The sequence below is a fragment of the Podarcis pityusensis genome (assembly GCF_964106645.2).
Source record: "Podarcis pityusensis genome assembly, chromosome: 4".
Taxonomy (NCBI): Eukaryota; Metazoa; Chordata; class Lepidosauria; order Squamata; family Lacertidae; genus Podarcis; species Podarcis pityusensis.
The window spans coordinates 96414961-96439323 of record NC_138027.1 but is presented as its reverse complement, the minus strand read 5'-3'; the positions used below and the strand labels follow the sequence as shown (position 1 = coordinate 96439323).

Below are 24363 nucleotides of genomic sequence, written 5' to 3'. Positions count from 1 at the left end.
CTATATTTTATGTTGTGCCGTTTAAGAAAGCCAGACCTCGAGTCTGGAAAAATCTGGAACAAGATTCGCTTTTTACAGTAGCTTCTAGTTTGCTTTGAACTTCCTTTTTTGCATTTGGACACAGTTCCACAGCTTTCTTGTGAAGAATATTTGCCATGCAAGAAAAGCAAGGCCCTCGTCTATGGACTGTTGCTTAGCAGAGTGTTTGGTGGCTGTGCAATTTTCTCTTTCCAAAGATCACATCATCTTTATCATTTAGATCCTAACTGTTCGAAGCCTTAAATGGCACAGGAGCCTAAGCACAGATTTCTGTTTTGACTCTTCTGTCAAAACAGCTTTTAGTTACAATTGGCGCCATTCTCACCACCTGAAATTACAGAATAAAATTCTGTCCTGCCGATATAGAAGCTCCGAAGGCAGTTGTGCATGCATAAACTAGTGTATTAAGTTATTTGTGAGACATGTAGGAAGTAATGTCAATCAGGCATCAGAACAAGTGATACCCTTTTTGCAACTATGGTCGTGTGGGGAAGGCAGCTATTATAATCTTTTAGGATAATAGTACTTTGGGTGGGTACTGTTGGGTTTTTTCCTGGGATTTCCCCTGCTACTGCAGCATCATAGACTCTTGAATCCCAGGGTCTCTTCCCTCCTGGCCTTGTGATGATGTCACTGCCCATATCTTGATGAAGAGAAAAGGGAAATGTGCCTTCATTACCCTGCTCAAAATGGGTATGAAATATCTGCCGAATGTGCCCTGGCACATGAAATTACTGCCATAGGATGTGGGAAGGAAAACAAAGACTAGAAGCGTGTGTTGCTTTCCCCCCCCCCACTGTCCAGAACTAAGAGTCACAAGGAGATCACGCTATGGATTTGGCCTTTGTCCAAAAAAAGGGAACACAAATATCTTACCACATTTTTGAAGTTTTATAGCTCTTGAGATACATATCACTAGATGAACGGAAGAATACAGTAAACAGTAGTGACTTACCAGAGATTCGCTTGCACACTGGAATACATAGCAAACATACTGATTGATCCCAGGTTCCGCAGATTCCCGACAAATAAAACCAAAGTGATCTATGTGTCTTATGCCCTGGAGAGAAATAAAAAGAAAAGCTAAACATACAGTAAAAAATTAATTGATGCTCATCAACTACTGATCATTAGGACTCTAGCATTTTTTTAAAAAATCAGGAGTAACTAAACCTACTTTTCCTGTATAGTGCTTCCCAATCACATAGATATAAAAACCATGATCCTTTTGTGGTTTTAAAGAAAGCGTATAAATATATACAAACATTTCTGAATATGTGATGCTCCTTGCTCCAACACAATCTCCAAAAAAGAAACAAAGCAAACAGATCCCTATTTTGAATTACTACACTGAAGAGTCAGGATCATTTTTCTGACTTTTGTTTCTGCTTCCACTGTCTATTCCTCCTCTCAGTATACATTTATGACACTCCCCCAAAGCCCTGTGAGTCAAGAAGGACCCCAAAATAATGTGTGTCCTTTCTTTCTGAGGGGAGCATGAGAAGATCCGATATGGTTAAGTCTCTACTTGGCATAGCTCCTGACTTCTAGGCCCCAGCATACAAAATGAAAATGGCGGCAGCCTCAGCCGGAGTTGAAATGGGTCACATGCAGTGTTTATTTGTATACACTAGTACGTGTATAAAATTTGTATGCTCATCTGGTACGCCGGCCGAGACTGCAAGGCACTCTACCCGGGGCTACCATTGAAGGTCACTCAGAAGCTACAACTAATCCAGAATGTGGCAGCTAGACTGGTGACTGGGAGCGGCTGCCAAGACCACATAACACTGGTCTTGGTACATTGGCTCCCAGTACGTTTCCAATTGAAAGTGTTGGTTATTGTTTAGTCGTTTAGTCGTGTCCAACTCTTCGTGACCCCCTGGACCAGAGCACGCCAGGCACTCCTGTCTTCCACTGCCTCCCGCAGTTTGGTCAAACTCATGCTGGTAGCTTCAAGAACACTGTCCAACCATCTCGTCCTCTGTCGTCCCCTTCACCTTGTACACTCAATCCCAACATCAGGGTCTTTTCCAGGGAGTCTTCTCTTCTCATGAGGTGGCCAAAGTATTGGAGCCTCAGCTTCAGGATCTGTCCTTCCAGTGAGTACTCAGGGCTGATTTCCTAAATAATGGAGAGGTTTGATCTTCTTGCAGTCCATGGGATTCTCAAGAGTCTCCTCCAGCACCATAATTCAAAAGCATCAATTCTTCGGTGATCAGCCTTCTTTATGGTCCAATGTTGGTACTGACCTTTAAAGCTCTAAACCAGGCATCCCCAACCTTTGGCCCTCTAGATGTTTTGGCCTACAACTCCCATGATCCCTAGCTAATAGGACCAGGGGTCAGGGATGATGGGAATTGTAGTCCAAAACATCTGGAGGGCCAAAGGTTGGGGGTGCCTGCTCTAAACGGCCTTGGCCCTGCATACCTGAAGGAGCGTCTCCACCCCCATTGTTCAGCAAGGACACTGAGGTCCAGCTCCGAGGGTCTTCTGGTGGTTCCCTCACTGCAAGAAGTGAGGTTACAGGAAACCAGGCAGAAGGCCTTCTTGGTAGTGGTGCCCATCCTGTGGAACACCCTCCCATCAGATGTCAAGGAGATAAAGAACTACATAACTTTTAGAAGACATCTGAAGGCAGCTCTGTTTCAGGAAGTTTTTAATGTTTGATGTTTTACTGTGTTTTATATATGCTGTAAGCCACCCAGAAATCCAGCCAGATGGTGGGGTATAAATAATAAAATAATGATGATTATGTTTCAAGTAGTTTTGCAGTAAAATGGAAAACATGAAAAATAAAGTGATTTTAAGAAGCCAAGAACAGCACTGACCACACTAAACAGTTTAAAGGAGGAAGGTATTCATTCTGCAATCCTATGCATGCCTATCTGTGCGTTAAGTCCTACTGAACTCAGTGGGGGTTATGGGGTTTTGCCAGCAGTTTACAACCCTCCACGTGCTGCTGGTCTATAGCTCTCCCCATACATTATCACCGGTCATGCTGACCAGAACAGATGGGAGTTCTAGTCCAACATTATCTCGTGGATCCCCTCAGTTATATCATAAAGTCCTTGCAGAAGAGAAGTGCAAGGACTTCAGACAACAACAGAAATGGAGCAGAAATTCGTACTGAATCAAAAGCAAGCAGATGATTCTCTTTCCTTCACCAGCACTAAGGGAGTGAAAGTAACCACAGGGTTGCTTCTTACCACAACACAGTAAGTGAGACAACTGTGTGTAAGGGGAAAAACCCTAAAACTTAAAACTGGTGTGCCTGTCAGTTAGGTTCTCTCCTCTTAGGTCTTCCCTGGGAAGGTTTTTCAACATCCCAAGAACAACAGGTGAGTTTGTTTTATTGTTCTCAGTACAGGGAAACTCTCACAGCTGCTTCTGACACGCAACGCCATACTGATATGTTTTGATATTTGTGATCTGCTTGTACAAATTCAATGCATGCAATCTTCCTGCAAAAGTGTCAGTCACTAGAAAACAGCTGGTTGGAAGTGACGTTGCTATTTTAGTCCAAGAGAATGCATGCTTGAGAACTCTAAAACCGGTGATGAGGAAACTAAGAACGCAGCAACCGCCTCGAAAGATGATGACGTGATGAAGGTATTTGCCTGCAAGTCTTGTTGGAAAATAGTGGCTGCAATCGTGCAACTGAGAATTGCAAGCAGAAACTGCCTTCCATACACAAAGCCCACAGAAGCGTGTATCTCACTATCTCTATCACAAAGCACATTCACTGGTCAGGTCCATCTGTTTTGCACATGTAACAGGATTAGCTGTCACGACGAGACCCCATGGGGGGGGGCAGGGGAATGATCAAGAAATACCCCAGCGCGCTATTTCATCATTTGTCTCTTTGATACTTTTAATTTTAGATGTGAAGAACAGTTAAGATTTTCACCTGCAATTACCTTAATAAAGAGAATGAACCGAAACTTCTCTTTCAATAAGTAGGCAAAGCATGTTAAAAGTACCCACTGATAATTCAATTTTATTTTATTTTTAATTTCAAATTGTTGTTCTAAATGATAACCTAAGAAAAAGTGATTACCACAAGGAGGAGTGGAAATGAGAAATCAGCAGCAAACACCATGAAACTTAACAGATGTCTCTGTTGTTGATACTGCAGGATAATTCTCTGGCATTCCCTTAATTCTACAGTAAAAAGCAGGAACAACTAAGCAGATGTTAACAAATAGTTCCTCCAACCTCAGTCCTTCTGCTTACACTTAATTTTCCAAACCTGTTTTTATTCTGAAGATGCCCAGCTTGTTTTATCCAAACACTATTAACCTAGCTTGGATACCCACCTGAGAACATGAGGAGATATCTTTAAAGTTCTTCTCAAACACAACCGATTTCGTATCTGGACTGATGAGGTTAATTTCAAATCGACCAACCTTGAAAAGAGAGAAAACAACAACAACATGTTAAGGCAATCAGAACATCATGGACAAATAGCTATCCTTGAGACTTGAGGCGCCAGAAATTTTTACTCGTGCCTGTTTATCAACGGGAAGCGTATCAAAAACTGATGTTATGCCAGCAGTAATGATTAAAGACAGGGTGACAGTTCTGCTAAGCCACCTGAAAACAATTGGAATAGAGAAAGAGGAACAGGCATATAATATATTCAGCCTCACAAGTGCATTGCTTTTGTTTTATTCAGGATTCCATTTTATCTGTGGGATGAGTAGTCAGTCATGAAAGCTCCTGCAGAAGACACAGGCTTGAAGTCTCCGTAACAACAAGCCTCTCAAATGTTCCAAAAAGTCAAGGCAACTGGAAATATTCAGAATAAAACTAGGTGACAGAAGATGAATAATGGGAATTACGAGGTACAGAAAAATAGTCAAGAGGAACCAGGAAGAGCATCAGCATGCAGTTTAAGAATAGACATTGATGAATTTGCTCTAAATGCTACAGTAATAACCTTGCCTGCAAATATTTTCAATTTAAGGGATCTTGAAGATCATCTTAACCAGTCATCCAGAAGCTAATCTCACATGTTTACAGATTTAACAAACACCAAAAGCAGAAAGTAAGTGTGAACAGGACAAGGAATTTTATCAGCAGTACTGTACATCAAATCGCTGGCTGTGTTATCAGCCGAACATATACAGTATCTTTTTCAGTATATAATTAGCTTTGGTATGCTTTTAAGGTGGTGGTCAACCAAACAAAAACGTAATTTAGAGACACTGCTCCATTATTTAGAGCCATTGCTTCCTCAGTGCTACAAACTACAATCCTGGCCTCACAGGTTAAAACCTACCAACCATCACATATTCCTATCAAAATTTATATTTCATTTTGTGAAGTTTTCTCCTCTCGCTCCATTTGCTGAACATATTATTCCTTTTTTTTACCATTTATAACCTGCATACTGGGCCAGGAGAAAGTATACAGCATATGTTACAGACAACTCTCTGATTTCCAGCAGCCTTTAGCAATGCTAGCCCCAGACCTAGGCTAGATCTACACTGACCTGTAAAAATGCTTTAAAAAAGTAATATAACTCTCAATGCAATTTTCCATTGGCAGTGGATCACTGCTCTATAGCGCCCTCTGATGTCACAGGTTTATAACGCATTTTTAACGTTTTAAGTGACCACTGTAGATGAATCCTTAGTAATAAGGTAACAAAAGGGTGAGGCCTGAGAGTAAAATGAAGGAGCAAGTAATTTGTAAGGAAAGATGAAAAAATATCTAGGGGAGGAACAGAAGCAGTAAAGGAAGGGCTGAAATGGCTTTGAGCAGCATGGATCAGCGTGGATGACTACAGTCTCCGCTCTCTCTCTCTCATGCATGCGAATGCCCAACCCTGTCCTGGGTCTCCTCGTTAGCTGTAGTAAAATTGAGTTTCAGGTATAAAAACCCAAGTTCCCAACAATCTAACAAGTGAGAATCAATGGGGTATTCATAGTAAGCATGTAAAACAGGGGTTGGCTTCCTAAGGCCCATGGACCCCTGCTGCCTGCTTGGTCGGCTCCCGTGCTAAACTGGCACAGAACAGAGCAGGGACCGCCTTCTGCGACGCTGGCTGGCTTCCCATTGGCTGCAGGAAGCTCCTGTAGCCAATGGAAAGCTGCGTATGCCTCCTCTGCGCTGGAAGGAGCGCCAGAAATAGCGTTTGTGCATGTGAGCGCGCGCACACACACTCTGGCCCACTGCGGAACCGTGAACTGGCCCAAGCCACAAAAACTTTGCCAACCCCTGATATAAACTATTGCCTTTAACCAGGCAGAGGGCCTTCTCGGTAGTGGCGCCCTCCCTGTGGAACGCCCTCCCACCAGACGTCAAAGAGAACAATAACTACCAGACTTTTAGAAGACATCTGAAGGCAGCCCTTTTTAGGGAAGCTTTTAATGTTTGATGTATTACATTATTTTAATATTTTTGGAAGCCGCCCAGAGTGGCTGGGGAAGCCCAGCCAGATGGGCGGGGTATAAATATTATTATTATTATTATTATGCCTGCAAATTCTGGAATAGCATTCATGTTGGCCATAGTCCTATACACACTTGTTAGGGGAAAGTTCCATTTAACTCAACCGGGCTCACTTCTGTAAGGCACTGCACTGTTTCGTAATAAAAACAAGGAGCCTTGCAGCATCTGAAGATTGTGAACTGATGGCACAAGTTTTTGTGGACTACAGTCTGCAACGTTAAGTGTAATTTTTAATTTTAAATCCTCTTAACAGATCTGCCTGCCAAAAATAGTTGCCAGGGCTGTTTAATATCTCTGTGTTTGTACACGTGCAGATATAGATATGTAAAAATATTGTTTCATTAAAAGAACAATTAAAGGCTACAGCCCTAAACATAAACTGGGGGGGGGGGGGGAGTCACATTGGAAATTTGTTTCTGAGTAAATATGAACAGGGCTATACTGTAAACAAAGCTGTGCTTGTTTTATAGGTACTTCCTTAAGTTCCATCATGTGTCATTCGAGTTCCCTGATAATCTCTCATGCATGCACTAAACAGATCCAGACCTGTTTAGCTTCTGCAAAGTTCCTGCATCAGATACTGGCAACAACTGCATCAAAACCTAAAGGGTAATCTACCTGGCCAGCAGAAAATTTAATAGTCCTGTGGAAAAAGAATAGTTTTACCCTGCCTGCTAAACTTAGTAGTGATGGCACAGCCTTTAAGGCCTCTACAGGAAAGGTATACAGAGGTGTGGCATCACCACAGACTGTAAAAGATAATGTTGTATTATTAGGAAATTAAAACTATGCATAGCTAACTGTGTGTTCAACAATGAGCGCCTGGCAAGCTATTGGGTGACTGAACTCTCCCCAATGCAGTGTAGCAATGCTTAGAACTGGCACGACAGCCTTATCTTGCCTCCTGCTTTTTCGGGTTATTTTCGGTATAAATTCTAAGGCAGATAGGACATCAAGAAATAGTTATTTGCTTGTTCAGGATTTGCTTTGGGAATGCTATATATATATATATATATATATATATATATATACACACACACACACACACAAAATAGGTATTTGATTGCTATGGTACATTATCTTGCATTCCCTTTCAGCTCTGTTCAAATGCACAATTGCAGTAGCTTAACTATGGCTTGGTGCAATGTCCAAGCTATAAACTATGGTTGATTACTGGCCAGCAAATCGACTGAGAAAAATACGTTCTGAAGTAGGTTAGCAAACCGTAGTTTGGCATGATGTCTGACTTGAGAAACCATTGTAATATTCACTGTTCTGCTGCAGAATGGAGACAAGTGCACAGGGAAACAAATAACATGAAATGAAAGCAGAAGAACTCTTAACATAGCGTATATTTTATTGTTTTAGTAGCCAAACCATGGTTTGAGTGTCCAACTACTGGTTTAGTTCAACTGTAAGTCATTTGACAGACAAATTCTCGTAGTCAGTTTCAGGCCCAAAGAGGCAACACTTTTAAGAATTTAGAAATTTAAATGCTTAAGAACACTGACCACTAATCAGAAGTTGGGAACCTTGTCTTTCAACCTATTGCACAATTTCAGCCTCTTATTCTGTTCGCCTTATGACTGAAAACCATGGTTGTACCACTAAACACTGATGTTAAGATTCATTTTGTTTTACTGATGAAGCCGCCGAGACCATATAACACCGGTCTTGAAAGACCTACATTGGCTCCCAGTACGTTTCCGAGCACAATTCAAAGTGTTGGTGCTGACCTTTAAAGCCCTAAATGACCTCGGTCCAGTATACCTGAAGGAGCGTCTCCACCCCCATCGTTATGCCCGGACGCTGAGGTCCAGCGCCAAGGGCCTTCTGGCGGTTCCCTCATTGCGAGAAGCAAAGCTACAGGGAACCAGGCAGAGGGCCTTCTCGGTAGTGGCGCCCGCCCTGTGGAACGCCCTTCCAGCAGATGTCAAAGCGATAAACAACTACCTGACATTCAGAAGACATCTTAAGGCAGCCCTGTTCAGGGAAGTTTTTAACGTGTGATATTTTACTGTATTTTTGGTTTCTATGGAAGCCGCCCAGAGTGGCTGGGGAGGCCCAGCCAGATGGGCGGGGTATAAATAAATTAATTATTATTATTATTATTATTATTATTATTATTAGCTTTAGGAGCAAACACAATTTTGATAAGAGAGCTTATTGTCTGAGAGCAAGTTCATGCTGCAGCTTGCAAGAAGTATAGAGCAGCTATCGCTGGTGCTTTGCGACCAACAGTACCTCTCCAACTCTGATGCATTGACTGGGAGTCTGTTTGGACTAATAAGGGATCTGTGTAAGGATCTTCCCCTGCTAACTTGTGTTGTTCAGTCCTCTCCCGCATGCTTTTCAACATCTACATGCAGCCACTGGGAGAGATCATCAGGGGGTTTGGGCTGGGTGTCCATCAATATGCAGATGATACCCAGCTCTACCTTTCTTTCAAATCAGAACCAGTGAAGGCGTTGAAGGTCCTGTGTGAGTGCCTGGAGGCGGTTGGAGGATGGATGGCGGCTAACAGATTGAGGTTCAATCATGACAACACAGAAGTACTGATTTTGGGGGACAGGATGCGGGCGGGTGTGGAGAACTCCCTGGTCCTGAATGGGGTAACAGTGCCCCTGAAGGACCAGGTGCGCAGCCTGGGAGTCATTCTGGACTCACACCTGTCTATGGAGGCGCAGGTCAATTCTGTGTCCAGGGCAGCTGTTTACCAACTCCATCAGGTATGCAGGCTGAGACCCTACCTGCCTGCGGACTGTCTCGCCAGAGTGGTACATGCTCTAGTTATCTCTCGCTTGGACTACTGCAATGCACTCTATGTGGGGCTACCTTTGAAGGTGACCCGGAAACTACAACTAATCCAGAATGCGGCAGCTAGACTGGTGACTGGAAGCGGCTGCCGAGACCATATAACACCAGTCTTGTAAGACAACACTGGCTCCCAGTATGTTTCCGAGCACAATTCAAAGTGTTGGTGCTGACCTTTAAAGCCCTAAATGGCCTCGGTCCAGTATATCTGAAGGAACGTCTCCACCCCCATCGTTCTGCCCAGACACTGAGGTCCAGCACCGAGGGCCTTCTGGCGGTTCCCTCGCTGCGAGAAGCCAAGTTACAGGGAACCAGGCATAGGGCCTTCTCGGTAGTGGCACCCGCCCTGTGGAACGCCCTCCCACCAGATGCTAAAGAGAAAAAGAACTACCAGACTTTTAGAGGACACCTGAAGGCAGCCCTGTTTAGGGAAGCTTTTAATGTTTAATGTTTAATGTTTTGTTGGAAGCCGCCCAGAGTGGCTGGGGAAACCCCGCCAGATGGGCGGGGTATAAATAATAAATTATTATTGTTGTTGTTGTTTGTTAGTGATCAGATTCCAAGCATGTTTGTACAAAAGGACTCCAGCTTAAAGATATTAAGTAAAGATACAGTAGTATGTGAATTTGTCTACCTCAATCCATTCCCATTCACTCCACCCTCCTGGCTGCGAATATTCTGGATTACACACAGAACCTACCTGAAAAAGCATTGTCCTGTTCTTTTCGGAGTCAGAAGGCTGGACGTGGCTTGGGGCACTTGCGTGACGTCTCCGGGATTGTGTTTTCAAACTATTGTCATGAACCTTCCTTTGCATGACACCCGTAACACTGCTGCACCGGGATCGGAACTCCTGCTGCTCATCAAACCCTGAATCCTCCAAAATGCGCTCGGGGAAAGAGACGCGGGAGCTGGCCAAGCTGGCCAGGTTGGGCTGGCTTCCAACTATGAACATCCCGGGGCTACCACCGTTTAGGCCGTCCACCTCCTCAAACGGACTGTCCAAGGGAGAAGAGGGAAGCTCTCCATCGCACTCCATAAGATCCGTGATCGATTCTGCATTCCTCTGCTCGCTCAAGAGTTTCAGGCGCTGACGCTCGTGCAGGTTGAACTTCTCGATGCAGTCGTCAATCAGGCTGGAAGGCGCCTTTTTGTGGGCCACCATCACTTTGCCACAGTACAGAACCTCAAATTTTTGAGAGTTGTAGAAGGCATCTTCGCTGTCTTTGTTAGGCTTGGCGTCCTCTTTCAGGGCTGCTTTGCAAACCTGTCTTATGCTGCTGATGACATCTGGAACCTTTAGAAAAGGAGAAAGAGAATCATCATTAACAAAATGAAAATAGAAAACTTTTTAACAAAAAGAGAGGCGCTTCCTTTAGGAGAAGGGCACTGTCTCTGGAGTGGAGGTTTGCCTTACACTTGCCTTGGATGGGCGTCCAGAAAAAGGGGTAACCCAGTCCTTACACAGAAGGAAGATCTTATGGAAGATTCAAACAATTACCTATAAAATGACCTGATTACCTGGACTGGAGAGTGTGAGGATTAGGGACTGTATGCTCTCTCTGTTTTTGTACTGATTCTAAATAGAATTCAGATATGCCTCTGTAGTTATCAATTGCTTCATGAATTCATGAACAGGACACACTGAAAAATCTAAGCATAACCAAGACAGGGAGTGCATCTCTGTTATCACCTCTCCCTCCACAAAGACACACACTTCAGTTTGGGCAGGGGACAATGACATCTACTAGAGAAGTATTTGCCAGTACTGCAAGCTTGGAGAAGAGGGTGAAGAGCACAAATTGTCTAACTGTGGTCCATAGACCACTGGAACTCCACAAACTTCATTCTGGTAGTCTACAGCATGTTTACATTGATTACAATTGTATTTGACTGCTTCTTTTATTTCTTATATTGCATTTTATTGATTTGCAATTTGAATTCGATGGAATGCAAACTGAAATACAATAAACTACAGTAAAAGAAATGAAAGAAGTAATAAAATATAATTAAAAATATATTAAATATTAAAAGTTAAATATATAATTATATAAATATAATTAAAAACCATACAGCACCTAGCAGAGCACATTACAATTGCCACAACAGGCAGAAAAATGCCTAACTGGTTTAAGCAATTCTACCAACACTTCTAATCACAAGTGTTCGAGCCCTAGAATCCTCAGAAACATTCTCCATCATGACTATTAAGCATAAAAAGCATCCTTTCTTACGACAGAAGAATTTGTGCAACAATTTCAAATTTCAAAGACTCGAGTATGGATAAGAAATTTGTTCATTATAAAGGTGACTTTCTACTTGAACTTCAACATCAGCTTGATCTCACAGGTTTAGAAAAGATACAACCCAATAGTTCATTTATTTAGTTTGAGCGTTGACCTATCAAAGGAAAATATGACATGCTCCCATAGTATAAAAATTATCCATTTGGAGTTTGAATACATACAATTTTGGGAGAATTCAAGCGACCATGGTAGGTGGTTGTGGGAATGGACAAGGTAGGGCAGCCAATTTTCATTTGATGGGATATGCTTTACAGCAGCACAAAACCACCACTGGATGCAAGCTTATGTTGACCACCATATCCATTTTGGATACAGAAAATGGGAAATACATAGCAATACAATACTTCAAGTGAAGAAGCCTGTGAATAGTATTAGTTCTGCCACACATCTCACATATAAAAAGCTGAAGCTATTCTGCTAGTAAATTTCCCCCGAAAGATGAAATGCTATACACATAACACACTAGCTGCACGAATATTTTCTTTATGAATTTTTTAGGTAAGCGCTTAAGATTTAGTAAGCTAGAAGCTTCTCCTATTCCATATGTAACAAAGTGGTACCTTGTTATTGGCATTTCAGCAGAACAGTGAAGGCATTCTCAAAGTTCTACAGAACCCCAGAAACAGAAAGAGGACTTTATTTAGAAAGACTTTCTTCCTCTGCAAGGAAAAAAAGTCTGTCTTGCTACAGAATTGGCAGCTATTTCACGGCATTTCCTTAGACACTCTGTTCACAGCAACAGTTGCATGTTTTTTCAAGGAACAGTCATTACAGATTCAAAAGCAGAGTGTTTCCTGATATTTAAAAGACAGGAAGCACATATGTGTCAAGCATTTAACTATCTACAGGCGCTTTTAGTTGCATTCTTAAAACTATATAATTAAAACTAAACTAAAGGAGTCTGACTCACATAAGCAGACTAAAGTTTAAGTATTTTGCAGGTATAAACATGGATGGATTGTAAACTATGGGTAATATATTGTATCATGCACACAGATGTTTAAAATTCCCCTTGAATTGTTCACATGTGAGCATCTCTGAAATACATAAACCCAAGTGTTAGTACTTTATTTTTGTTTACACTCAAGTAAACACTGGAGAATGGTTCTAACTGATGCAAAGAGCCCTCACTTCGGATTACATGATTTTATAAACACTAACTCAAACTTCAGCCTAAAAGCATTATCCAACCGTGACTCTGCTTCCAAGATCAAAGTGGAAAGTCTGCCATCTACTCATTAAGTGTTATTATATTGATCATAAAGATGCACATAAAGTAGGTAAAGCATATTCTTATTTCTGTGAGCAAGCATAAACAAGCTTTGTATCTAAAGGAGCAGGTTTATTGATTGCTCAAGACTGCAGTTGCCAAGGGATGTATTACTTTGCTCTATGAAGAGACAGGTGCAATTTAGAAGATTTTGAATTCAAAGCTATTGGGGCACAGAGCTAGTTTAGCAGCCTCTATTTATTGAGAGCACAACCTGTAGGAGATAGCAGGCTGGAGAGAGAGAGAAGCAAAAAACCAATGGTATTGATGCATCAAGTTTGGACCAAATGGATTTTTGGTACGACATCAGCTTTGCTTAGGAGACCGGGGAAGAAAGAGTAAGAAAGATCCATAGATAAAGGCTCTTCCTTTTGCTAGGGCAAACTTGACTCACTTGGATGATGTAGACATGAGGGGAATCTTTCCACTGGCTTCCCAGCAGTCTCCTTGGCCAAGCTGATCTCAAAAGAGAGGGGCAGTTGCTGGAGGGACGCAAACCAAGAAGCAGGAATTACAACAGACACATGCAGACCAACTGCAAATTGTGAACAGAGAAGCAACACTCAAACATGGCGGAAGCGTTCTGAACATACATTCCCCATACATGACCCAGAGCACATACATTCTTGACCTTGTATGTTCAGTGCAGAGAGTGCAAGTTCCATCAATTTATGCCAAATTTCCAATCACATCCATTCCTATTTATAGGGGTTGGGGTGGCGGCAAACAATTATTCTCCATTGGCTCTCCTTAACCTCTCATCAGCTTTAGCTAGAGTAAATCACAATTGTCTTGCTTACAGCATCTTGTGTTGAACCCTCCTCTCTCATTACATGAGTACTGAGGTTTGTCCTGATCTGTGTACAAAACACTCAACAACTTTATTCTGTCAATCCCTTTTCACGCCAAAGTGTTTCGAAGCAATTTACGTAACAGAACCAGAAACAACAACAACAAAATACCCCTTAAAACCAAATAAAAAAGAGCAGTGAAAGAGGACCTAAAGTGCTCATCCAAAATATATGTATGAAAGGAATGATACACATAAACATGGAAGAAAAAAAGGAGAGAAATATAATCAAACATTAAAATGAAGGAGAAGGTGGAAAGGGGGCAATATTACAAAACTCTCCTGCAGTTTTATTCTAACTTGTCTGCCAACATTACAAGTGAAGCAGATAATATAACTCTTATAGTCAGTTTGGGACTTGTTGCAGCTTTGATGGATTTCCACCCTTCATTCTTCCCATCAAAGGATGGAATCCAGACGGAAATGACTATCAATATGGCATCTTTGTAACTCCAGCTGCAATGTTGATGCACAATACTATACCAACCTGAAGTAATGAGATCATTGCAACCAACTAAATCTTGTTGTCGGATACTGCCATAATAACCATCCTTGCATGTATTTCTTGCACAAAATCAAACCCTAGCTTTTATATTTATTTACTGCACCTGTGGCAAGTATTTTCAAGTTTACTTCAGCAACATAAAGCCCCAACTCTCGATGAAGTGCTAAACCAGTCTAGGATGGACCACATCCGACAGCGGCTGGGCACGAAATAAAAAAATAAAAAAATCCCAGTGCATACTAATTCAGTGCCAGGGAAATGGGATTTAGCCTAGCCTTCCTCCTGACATGCTTAATAACCACATGCAGGGAATTGCTCCAGAGGTAGTTTTATGGGGAGGAGTGTGGTTTTAGTGGGGTGGATATATTGTGGATAATAAGAATAATATTAACTTGCATGCAACTCTCCCAGGTGCATCAGACTGCACCTCCAGGCAAGCAGGCTCTTTTCAAGATATGTCAGAACAGGCGAGCAACATACCGTATTTTTCACCCTATAGGACGCACTTTTTTCCCTCCAAAAATGAAGGGGAAATGTGTGTGCGTCCTATGGGGCGAATGCAGGCTTTCGCTGAAGCCTGGAGAGCGAGAGGGGTAGCTGCACACCGACCCCTCTCGCTCTCCAGGCTTCGCGCAGCTCTCTGCAAGCCGTGGGAGGGCTGCGTGAAGTCGCGCAGGTCTCCCATGGCTTGTGGAGAGCTGCCTGTTCTGGGGGCTGGGTGGGGGGAAGCTCGGGCTTCCCCCACCCCAGCCCCACGCCTGGGGGGGGAAATAAATTTTTTTTTCTTTATTTCCCTCCCAAAAAACTAGGTGCGCCCTATGGGCCGGTGTGCCCTATGGGCCGAAAAATATGGTATACTGGGAAGTGAAATATCCCCAGAGCAGGAATCTAGGTCAGAGATAGGAGTTGCCATGCCTGTATTTACACAGTTAAGCTTCAATAAATATCTGGAATCATGTGAAACACAGAAACACCCACAAACCCATAACAGTACAAGTATATACAATTACATAAGGATATCACCTTTCTTGAAGTGTGAATGTTTGTGGCACAATGTGCAAATGTCCCGTCCCCATGTAGCCTTATCCTGACAAATAGCAAGTTTATCCTTCACCACTAACAAATGAACTACACATCTCTAGCACAGATTCTCTATCAGCCGTTATTCTCCACAAAACCACATTCCAGAATGTCTATGCTGAAAACATTTCTGCTTCTGTTTAGGAGGAAAATAGGCCAGCCTCAGCTTTTGCAATCAATATTACTTCTCATTTTCTGAGCTCTGCATCTATATTTGAAAACTTAATGTTCCACTACCACATCAACACAGACTTCCTCCCTCGTAATGATCTTTTGAAGAGGCTGCTATATTGCAACACACAACCCTGAACACATGCTAGAAATCCATTAAAATTATACTTGTGTTGGCAGCAATTATTGAAGACAAGACATAAGAAGTAAAGGCAGAAGAACTTCATGCCCAAAATATAACTGAGTGACGAAGCATAACCCTCACGAAACCAAGATGTCCAACACATTTGCTTCCTTTATGGGCATATAACTTCTTTTGCTTCCACACCAACCCCTGATATTGTCATCCTGTTCACTCATTTTTAAAGAGGACTCCACAAAACACAACTGGTGCATTTTAGGCTTCAGCCTAATAGAGGTAAAGGTAGATTTCTTCATCTTAAGTTCAATAAACAAGCAAGCCAGAGTTAACACACACACAAGCCCTCCAGGCGAGCGCAGTCCCTGGTACAGTTTCCTGTTTATTTCAGCTTTATTTCCGAACCCAGTCCTAGCAATATGAAAGCTACTCTTGAACCGTTGGGCAAAGCATTTCTGTTTACCTAGCAATTTGTGTCTGACGTACTTTAAAACGCTGCCCTCTGCATAACCCAAAGTAGGAATGTGGGCATAGCCGTCTACAGAGTTAGGTCTGCAAGAACTTGTCTTGCACACATTTTAATCAAGGTGATTTTATCTGTGGCCTTGAAAGACTGGCTGTTCTGGCTCGTCTCCAGATTTAAAAAAAAATACAGGTATGTGCAGTGAAGCTTCAATTAATGGATACTACAGGAATACAGGTTGTTTCCAGTTCCAAGAGGTTCCTGCCTCCAAAAGGTTTTTCCTGCATAAACCCCCTGGCAGCTCGTGGTGTCCTTCAGTGAACCCCAAATTTTTCCACCAACTGCTGCCTCAAGCAATTCAATTGTGAGATACGGCCACTGACCAATTGAAGAAGGTTTACTAACTATATGGAACAATCACTTCCCAGCTGAAGAATGATCAGGAATCTCATACATTTAAGCCCCACCAGAGCATAACTTAGGCCCATTCAGTTCTACAGAGATGAGTTTTCAGGAAAAGTAGGCTTTGCAGAGAAACTAGCACGTAGGGATTGGGACAGTAAACTCACATTTAAAGACAAACCTAGCAGATTTGCACTTTCCAAAACAATCTCTGAACCAAAGCACAGTCACATCTTTATAAATACAGTGGTACCTTAGGTTACATATGCTTCAGGTTACATACGCTTCAGCTGCCACATTCTGGATTAGTTGTAGCTTCTGAGTCACCTTCAAAGGTAGCCCTGGATAGAGCGCATTGCAGTCTCGGCCAGCATACCAGATGAACATACAGATTTTATACATGTACCAGTGTACAGTGGTACCTCAGGTTACATACGCTTCAGGTTACAGACTCTGCTAACCCAGAAATAGTGCTTCAGGTTAAGAACTTTGCTTCAGGATGAGAACAGAAATCATGCTCCGGTGGTGCAGCAACAGTAGGAGGCCCCATTAGCGAAAATGGTACTTCAGGTTAAGAACAGTTTCAGGTTAAGTACGGACCTCCGGAACAAATTAAGTACTTAACCCAAGGTACCACTGTATGCACTTCTCTGAATTTTGCAATGCAGTTCTCCAGTCATGTAATATGTACGAAAAGGCATATACTTGGGCAATGGTATCCAGCATGGTGCCCTCCAGATGTTTCGGACTACAAATCCCATCATCCCCAATCAGTGGCTGTGCTGGCTGGGGCTGCTAGGAGTTGTAGTCCACGACAGCCACCATGTCGGGTACCCTTGTATGAGTGTACATAAGATTGCATATATTGGTGAAATGTGAAAAAACACAAGAAAATGCATTATATTAGGAAAACAGCATTCTAAAAATGACTCTGTTAAGAAAAACAACAAATAATGTGTTTGTCAGGAGAAATTCACACTGAAAGGCATGAGTTTGCATCAGGTTTTTAATTTTTTAAGGCAGACTTCCTGTAGTAATGCTTAGAACTGATTTTAAGATTGAGAAATTGGGAGTGGCTGGGGCAACCCGGTCAGATGGGCGAGGTACAAATAAAAAAAATATTAATTTAATATTATTATTAAATTATTAAAGGGACTCCAAGCAGGGCTTGAAGTCAGAAGTGGTACACACTGGGCATGGGTTTATTATCATGGGGAAAACTAGGCCAAGTACTTGCTCTCTGCACTACCTGGATCAGAGATGGGTGCTCTCTTCCATTTGAAGGATTGGGCCTGATCCAAAACCTCACTAAGAACTTTAGTGAACTGAGTGCTCCCAAAGAAACAGGAGGGTCCCTAAGAAAATAAAAAAGATAATTCTGCAAGTGAAAAAATGCATTTTACCAACAGCCCGTGTAGCACTTACAGAGGTATTATGAAGAAATCATTATCACAGCTGCATGCTGCAATTTAAGTCAGAACCAAACACCACAGCAAAACAGCATCTCTCTCTCTCTCTCTCTCTCTCTCTCTCTCTCTCTGTGTGTGTGTGTGTGTGTGTGTGTGAGAGAGAGAGAGAGAGAGAGAGAGAGAGAGACATCTCCATGCTGCAAGGTGTCACTGCTCATCACTTATAAGAACAGGAAACTCTTCAAGACATATTATTAGAGTAAAGGTAAAGGGACCCCTGACCATTAGGTCCAGTTGTGACCGACTCTGGGGTTGCAGCGCTCATCTCGCTTTATTGGCCGAGGGAGCTGGCGTACGGCTTCTGGGTCATGTGGCCAGCATGACTAAGCCACTTCTGGCGAACCAGAGCAGTGCACGGAAACGCCGTTTGCCTTCTCGCCAGAGCAGTACCTATTTATCTACTTGCACTTTGACGTGCTTTCGAACTGCTAGGTTGGCAGGAGCAGGGACCGAGCAACGGGAGCTCACCCCGTCGTGGGGATTCGAACCACCGACCTTCTGATCGGCAAGTCCTAGGTTCTGTGTTTAACCCACAGTGCCACCCGCGTCCCTTTTATTATTAGAGTAAGACAGAACAAAAGAGACATAAAGCTGCTGTTTTCTGCTGCAGCTATATAGTGGTACCTTGGTTCTCAAACGTAATCTGTTCCGGAAGTCCGTTCCAAAATCGAAGCGTTCCAAAACCAAGGTGCACTTTCCCATATAAAGTAATGCAAAATGGATTAATCTGATCCAGACTTTTAAAAACAACCCCTAAAACAGCAATTTAATATGAATATTACTATCTGATGAGACAATTAATCCATAAAATGAAAGCAATAAACAATGGACTGCAGTCACACAATCTATCAATCAGTAGCTGAACTGGGTTCCACACAGTCACAAAAACAACAACAAAAAGAGCCGCAAAAAAAATTAAAATTAAAAAACCAACGCAAAATAAATAGCAAAGACAGACAGACCTCAGTGTAACACTCAAAACGGAAGTGTGGCACTCAAAACAGAAGCGTAAGACTCAAAACGGAGCATGTTCAGCTTCTGAAAAAAGTTCGCAAACTGGAACACTTACTTCCAGGTTTGCAGTGTTTGGGTTCCAAGTTGTTTGAGTACCAAGGCGTTTCAGAACCAAGGGACCACTGTACATCCCAAAAGGTCTAATTCAAGCATTAGTGAGCAGTGAATCAGAGGTGTGTGTTTTTCTGCTGCTCATTTTCTCGTGGCAATTATCCTCGGACATGAATCTTCCAAGTTTGCACATTTATGGAACAGTGAAACCTCCTCCTCCTTTTTGCATCCATGTAACACGTGTTGCACATTTGATAAGTTAATGTTTTCAAGCTTTGTGAGGCTTGAAGAGGAAAGAACCTAAATCGGAACATGGAACTGACTAAAACGACCAGCGGCACCTATTGCTCCGCTGCCTAATACTGTCTGAAAGCAAGAGAGCTATTCTGAGTGCCTAATAGGGCTCAAGGCTTGAATTTGGCCTTTTTTATTATTTTTTTTATTTTGGTCCTCTTTGCCACTGAACAAACTGCTTTAAGAACCAAGGCAAGTTTTGAAGGCATTTGCAAAATGGGACTGCAGGTTACTGTGAAAAAAACAATGCAAAATCCTACTGCGCATGTCAAAGCTCTTGGGCACACCTAATGCAACTGTTTGGATCCCAGCCATCACATTTAATCCATCTTGCAAATATACAAAGCACCCTGCTTCATAACTTATGAAGCCAACTTTCAACCAAGTTACTCATACAATTCCCACATCAAGATGATTTGGTTCTTGGCCTCAAATGCCTGCATCCAGCAGGATAATTAATCTGATTTATTGCTCTTCAGAGTCTTAACGTTTTCTCCTACTAACAAGAACTGAACTATATAAGGTTAATTAGTTTTCCCATCAACAGCCTTTTAACTTTCATCAATCACTTCCCTTTTTTTTTTTTTTTAAAGCAACATCACTTCTGGGAAAAGAACTGTAAAAGACAACAACTTCTAGGGCAAAAGGCAACGGAATCCTGACATTTTTGAATGACCAAGCGGAAAACTGACCGTTAAACTCTGAAGGCCAAATATTCCTCAAGTATTTTCTTTGTCAGAACAGAAACCAGGATATAAGTTTCGTTGCTTGTGCACAACATTTCATAATAACACATCCCACTTCAACATTAGCTGCTATGCTTAAACAATCACCCAGATTTTGCTTTTGAAACATCCTGCTCTCAACCAGGGCTGTACAAAAAACCAATGACATCTAGTTTCAATTTTATTCAATAGCAATCTGGTAGGGTAGAACTGGGGCTTTTTTTCTGACCGGGACTCAGTTTTGGCACCTCTCAGGTGGGCGCCATTACCATTATAAGAGAACAAGGGTTTGTTCCGGCCCCTCTTTTTTCTAGAAAAATAGCACTTGATAGAACTATTTCCTTAAGCACAGCTTTTTTTCAGTCTTGTTTGGTGCCATTGCTTCTACTGGTGGTAGATATGATATCATGAGTTTTCAACACAAAGTGCTGAATTAATCACAGAGTGATTTCAGCCAAACGGGGATCACACAAATGTATAATTAAATTTACATGGATTACATCACAGAGGCGAATGAAGTCGATTGAGCGAAAGGGAAAGGGAAGATCAAAATGTTCCTTTCCTTAGCAAGAAATATAAAAACACACACCAGTTATTTCTTTCTTTCACACATCGTTACAACATTAACAAGGAATATATTCAACATAAGCAAAATAAGCTGTTAACGCCACCAAAAAAACTTACCAAAAGGATAAATCTAGTAAGTCAGAAAAACGTCAAGCTATAAAAAAACACATCTATTGTCATATACAGTACTTTGTCATCATGAAGTCCTTAAAACGACAATGTCTTCTCCGTAATTCCTGCATTAACAATCTAATACTAAACTTGGCCTTCATTCTGAAGTGTGTTTCAAAGCAGTTTCAAGAGAAACTACTTGAAAACACACTTCAAAGCAGTGTTAGAAACTCAGATATAGAAGCTAATCGCCAAATGGCACCTTAAACTTTGGTTACGGTTGCCACAAAGGAATGTCTAGGTGGCATTGTTGTAATCATGAAATTTATTCTTATTACAGTGGTACCTTGGTTTTCGAACATCTTGGAAGCTGGATGTTTTGGTTTTCAAACACCAAAAACCCAGAAGTAAATGCTTCCATTTTCCAATGTGCCTTGGAAGTCGAACGGCTTTTGCTGCATGTACCTGTTATTTTTTCCAGTTTTCTGCAGGCCGCCCTTTGCACCTCGGTTTTCAAACGTTTCAGAATTCAAACGGTCTTCTGGAACGGATTACGTTCAAAAACCAAGGTACCACTGTATTATTATTATTTTCATTCCTATACCACTTTATATTTTAAGGGGGGGGGGGTCTCTCCGTGTTTTACAACACATTAAAACATCAAGTAAAACAATCCAGAATAAAACAAATTCAAGGTTCAAGGAAAATATTTCAGATGGAGTCAGTCACAGCCTCTTAACCTCCCTGACAGGGTCATTGTAGGGAGAAACTGAGGAGGGGATGAACCATGTAGTTCTTGGAGGAAAAGTTGGGATTTAAATGCAAAAAATGAGCTCTTCTGCTTAAGAAAGCTGGAGGGGCCAGCCAGGTAGAGATCTCATTGCAATCTTGGCATCCAGAGATCTCCATGTGGTTGAAACTGGACCAGCACCAGTTGTAAAACAGGCCTAATGCCTGGGGAATTTCTAGCACTGGCTGAGAGACATCGCCTTTGAAATGCACTTCCAGGAAGTTTCTCTTGAAACCACTAGGAAACGCTCTTCAAAGTGAAGGCTGCACCTATACCTGCCTCCCACCCGATGTCTTATGCGATGTCAAGGATGCGGTATGGAGCCACGGTTGGGAAGAAACAGACTCACAGGTCAAACGGGGACGTCTGCTGGGCCAACTTACGCCTGCGGGTTGTGGCTTCCTCACCCTTGTACAAAAGAGATGTTATGATAATTATATCCCACCATTTTCAGTAAAGCTTAAGAACTTATTAGTACCTTTCCTTAAGGTCACTCCAATGTCAGTGCTGAGGAGCAGCTATTTTGCCACACGTCAAAACGAGTTATTCTTGGAAATTAACATATTGCAAGAAACTGCACTGTAAACACTGAAGTCCGTTCATTCCCTGAAGAAAAGGGTTCGTTCCCAAGAAAAGTTACGAGGCTTAATAAACCAACAGCGTTTTGCAATTATGCGGTCTACTTTCCTTCCTCATCTGGACCACAAGCAATAAAACACTCAGGTTTACATAATAACTGAACATATATTTTCATATATGGCAGTAAAATGGAAGAGGAGAAGATGAGGGCAAAACCGATCTGACCAGCTTTAGACTGCGGCTACAGCAAAGTGTCAACGTTTATTCAGAACATTCTCATCTGCATCAAAGTAGTATTATTTAGTTTAGACGGGGTGAACTATTTATTTTCAAGAAAATTGGTCCTTGCAGAGAATGGACGCTCTATCAAGTACACAGGGCTTGTGTTAAATTTGTGAAAATCATTGGTCTTTAACAGCAGCCTGGTGTACAGAATTAAGCAAGCAAAACTTTTTGTTAGTACTTTGGTCCTGATCGAAGAGCTACTCGGGACACTCCTCAGCTTTACCTAACGTCCGCCAATTTGAATAGATGGTTCTCCAGTTTACAGAGTGAAGTGCTTCTATTAATTCTCTTGAGTCCCATAAGTGGTCCATGCTGCATAGGATTGGGAGAGGGGTAGGGGTGGAGAACAGGAGGTTGCTTGAGAAGAAGTGATCCAAAACCTCCTGAGGCAGGCAGAGTTCCTTGGCACACTCCTTGGATGCTGGCATTTGCCCATGCCAGGAATAACAAAGTGTTGCAGCAGCTCAAGACTAAGCAAGTGTATTATGGGCTGAGATCCACTGCCTTAGGTGCCAAGAAGAACATCAGCTGCTTTATTTCTAGAACAGTTTTGATGGATCTTCAAGACTGTAGGGGCGTTGGCTTCGGTGGGTCAGTCCTCTCACATTGATGGGACAGAGAGTATCCATATTGATTGCAGATTTTTTTATTTTAAAGAAATCACATTTGTGAAATAAAGAAACCAGCAAGGCCAAGCAATTCAACATATCGTATCGTAATGTGACATGCCTACTACTAAACACAAACAAAAACAGGTTCAAACCAAGATGTATCCAAGATTCGGTCAGTGTGGGTGACCCATTCCAGATCCACTAGTGGGAAATAAGCATAGCAAAGTGAATAGTGTAATATGCTTTAAGAGTCACGATTACTTTCAGTAGAGGCCATTTCTAGTCTCTGTTCAAACCAAGAACCACAGGGCCTATCAGCTGAAGAAGTCCGACTTACTAACTTTAGAAACTTTTGGCAATTTTAAAGTCTGCTACAGAAGCGGCCTGGGATACTAAAATGCTCCCATACTGCTTTCAAATATTTTCAGTGCCTGATTTACGCCATGGTATATTTGTTAGGCTTTGACCTCAAATCTGTTTTTGTTAGGGGGAAAAATATCCAGTCTGCTCTGTCTGAAGCCACCCGACTGATTATACTAAAGTTTCTTAAGGCGAGCCTCCTCAAGATTGGGGGGGAGGGACTCTGCCCCTTCCTCACATACTTTGGGGGGGTATAAGCTGCCCTCAGTCCCACAGAGTTGGTGCGTATGGTGCCAATCTGCTTCTACCCAAGTCTTCCCATCTGCTTCAAGTCTTCCAAATCTGCTTCTCCTCCTCTTCCAACTGTGGCTGCTAAACCATGTCTGGTCATAGGTCCTGATGGAGCCAAGGGTGCCATGACAGTAATTACACAATACACAATCTCACCACTGATTTACCTACTTGCAGCTACACACTAGGTTTATTTCCTCCATCTACACACCCCTTATCAATTTTAGCTTGGTCCTTGGCTGAAGCATCAACATAAAACTTATTATACGCACAGAATTCCATTGAACTCAAGAGGTCTGCAGGCTTTAGCTACTTACAAAACTTAGACCTTTTGCATGAAGGGGTTATTGCCAGGGTACAGAACACGTAATTCAAGGAGTGCCCATCAAGGTGGCATACAGATTCCAATTAGTGCTACAGCTATAGAACAAACACTGGGCTACACCGCAGACTTGAACATGCTGCCTGCAACGATAAGGCATAAAATCCATTAACACTTGCACGTTACCCTAGAGTAATGCTACTGACATGAAAGTGTCAGCAGAAGCCCATTAAGCTGCCTGTATTCACATTTCTTCCCTTCCCCAGTAACTAAACAGGGAGAAGAATGATGAACAGCTACTGCATGCTTTGATAAATCCTAGATCTCTGGTGTTTGGAGACTTGGTGGCTCGCAAAATCTTGTTTACCATATTAGTAAATGTTTGAAGATTGAAGT

At 42.1% G+C, this 24363-nt stretch overlaps 1 protein-coding gene across 3 annotated transcripts in view; it reads right to left on the bottom strand.

The window, feature by feature from the left end:
* TBC1D4 (TBC1 domain family member 4) overlaps positions 1-24363 on the bottom strand; it is a 93804-nt gene that overhangs the window by 42952 nt on the left and 26489 nt on the right. For 2 of the 3 annotated variants that reach the window (XM_081002913.1, XM_081002914.1), the window contains exons 2-4: positions 10013-10609; positions 4359-4448; positions 995-1099 (exon numbers count right to left, since the gene is read on the bottom strand). In XM_081002913.1, the coding sequence (XP_080859039.1) occupies positions 995-1099; positions 4359-4448; positions 10013-10609 (792 nt within the window). Of the gene's footprint in view, positions 1-994; positions 1100-4358; positions 4449-10012; positions 10610-13282; positions 13371-24363 lie in introns of all 3 variants that reach the window. The other variant, XM_081002915.1, reaches the window with a different exon arrangement.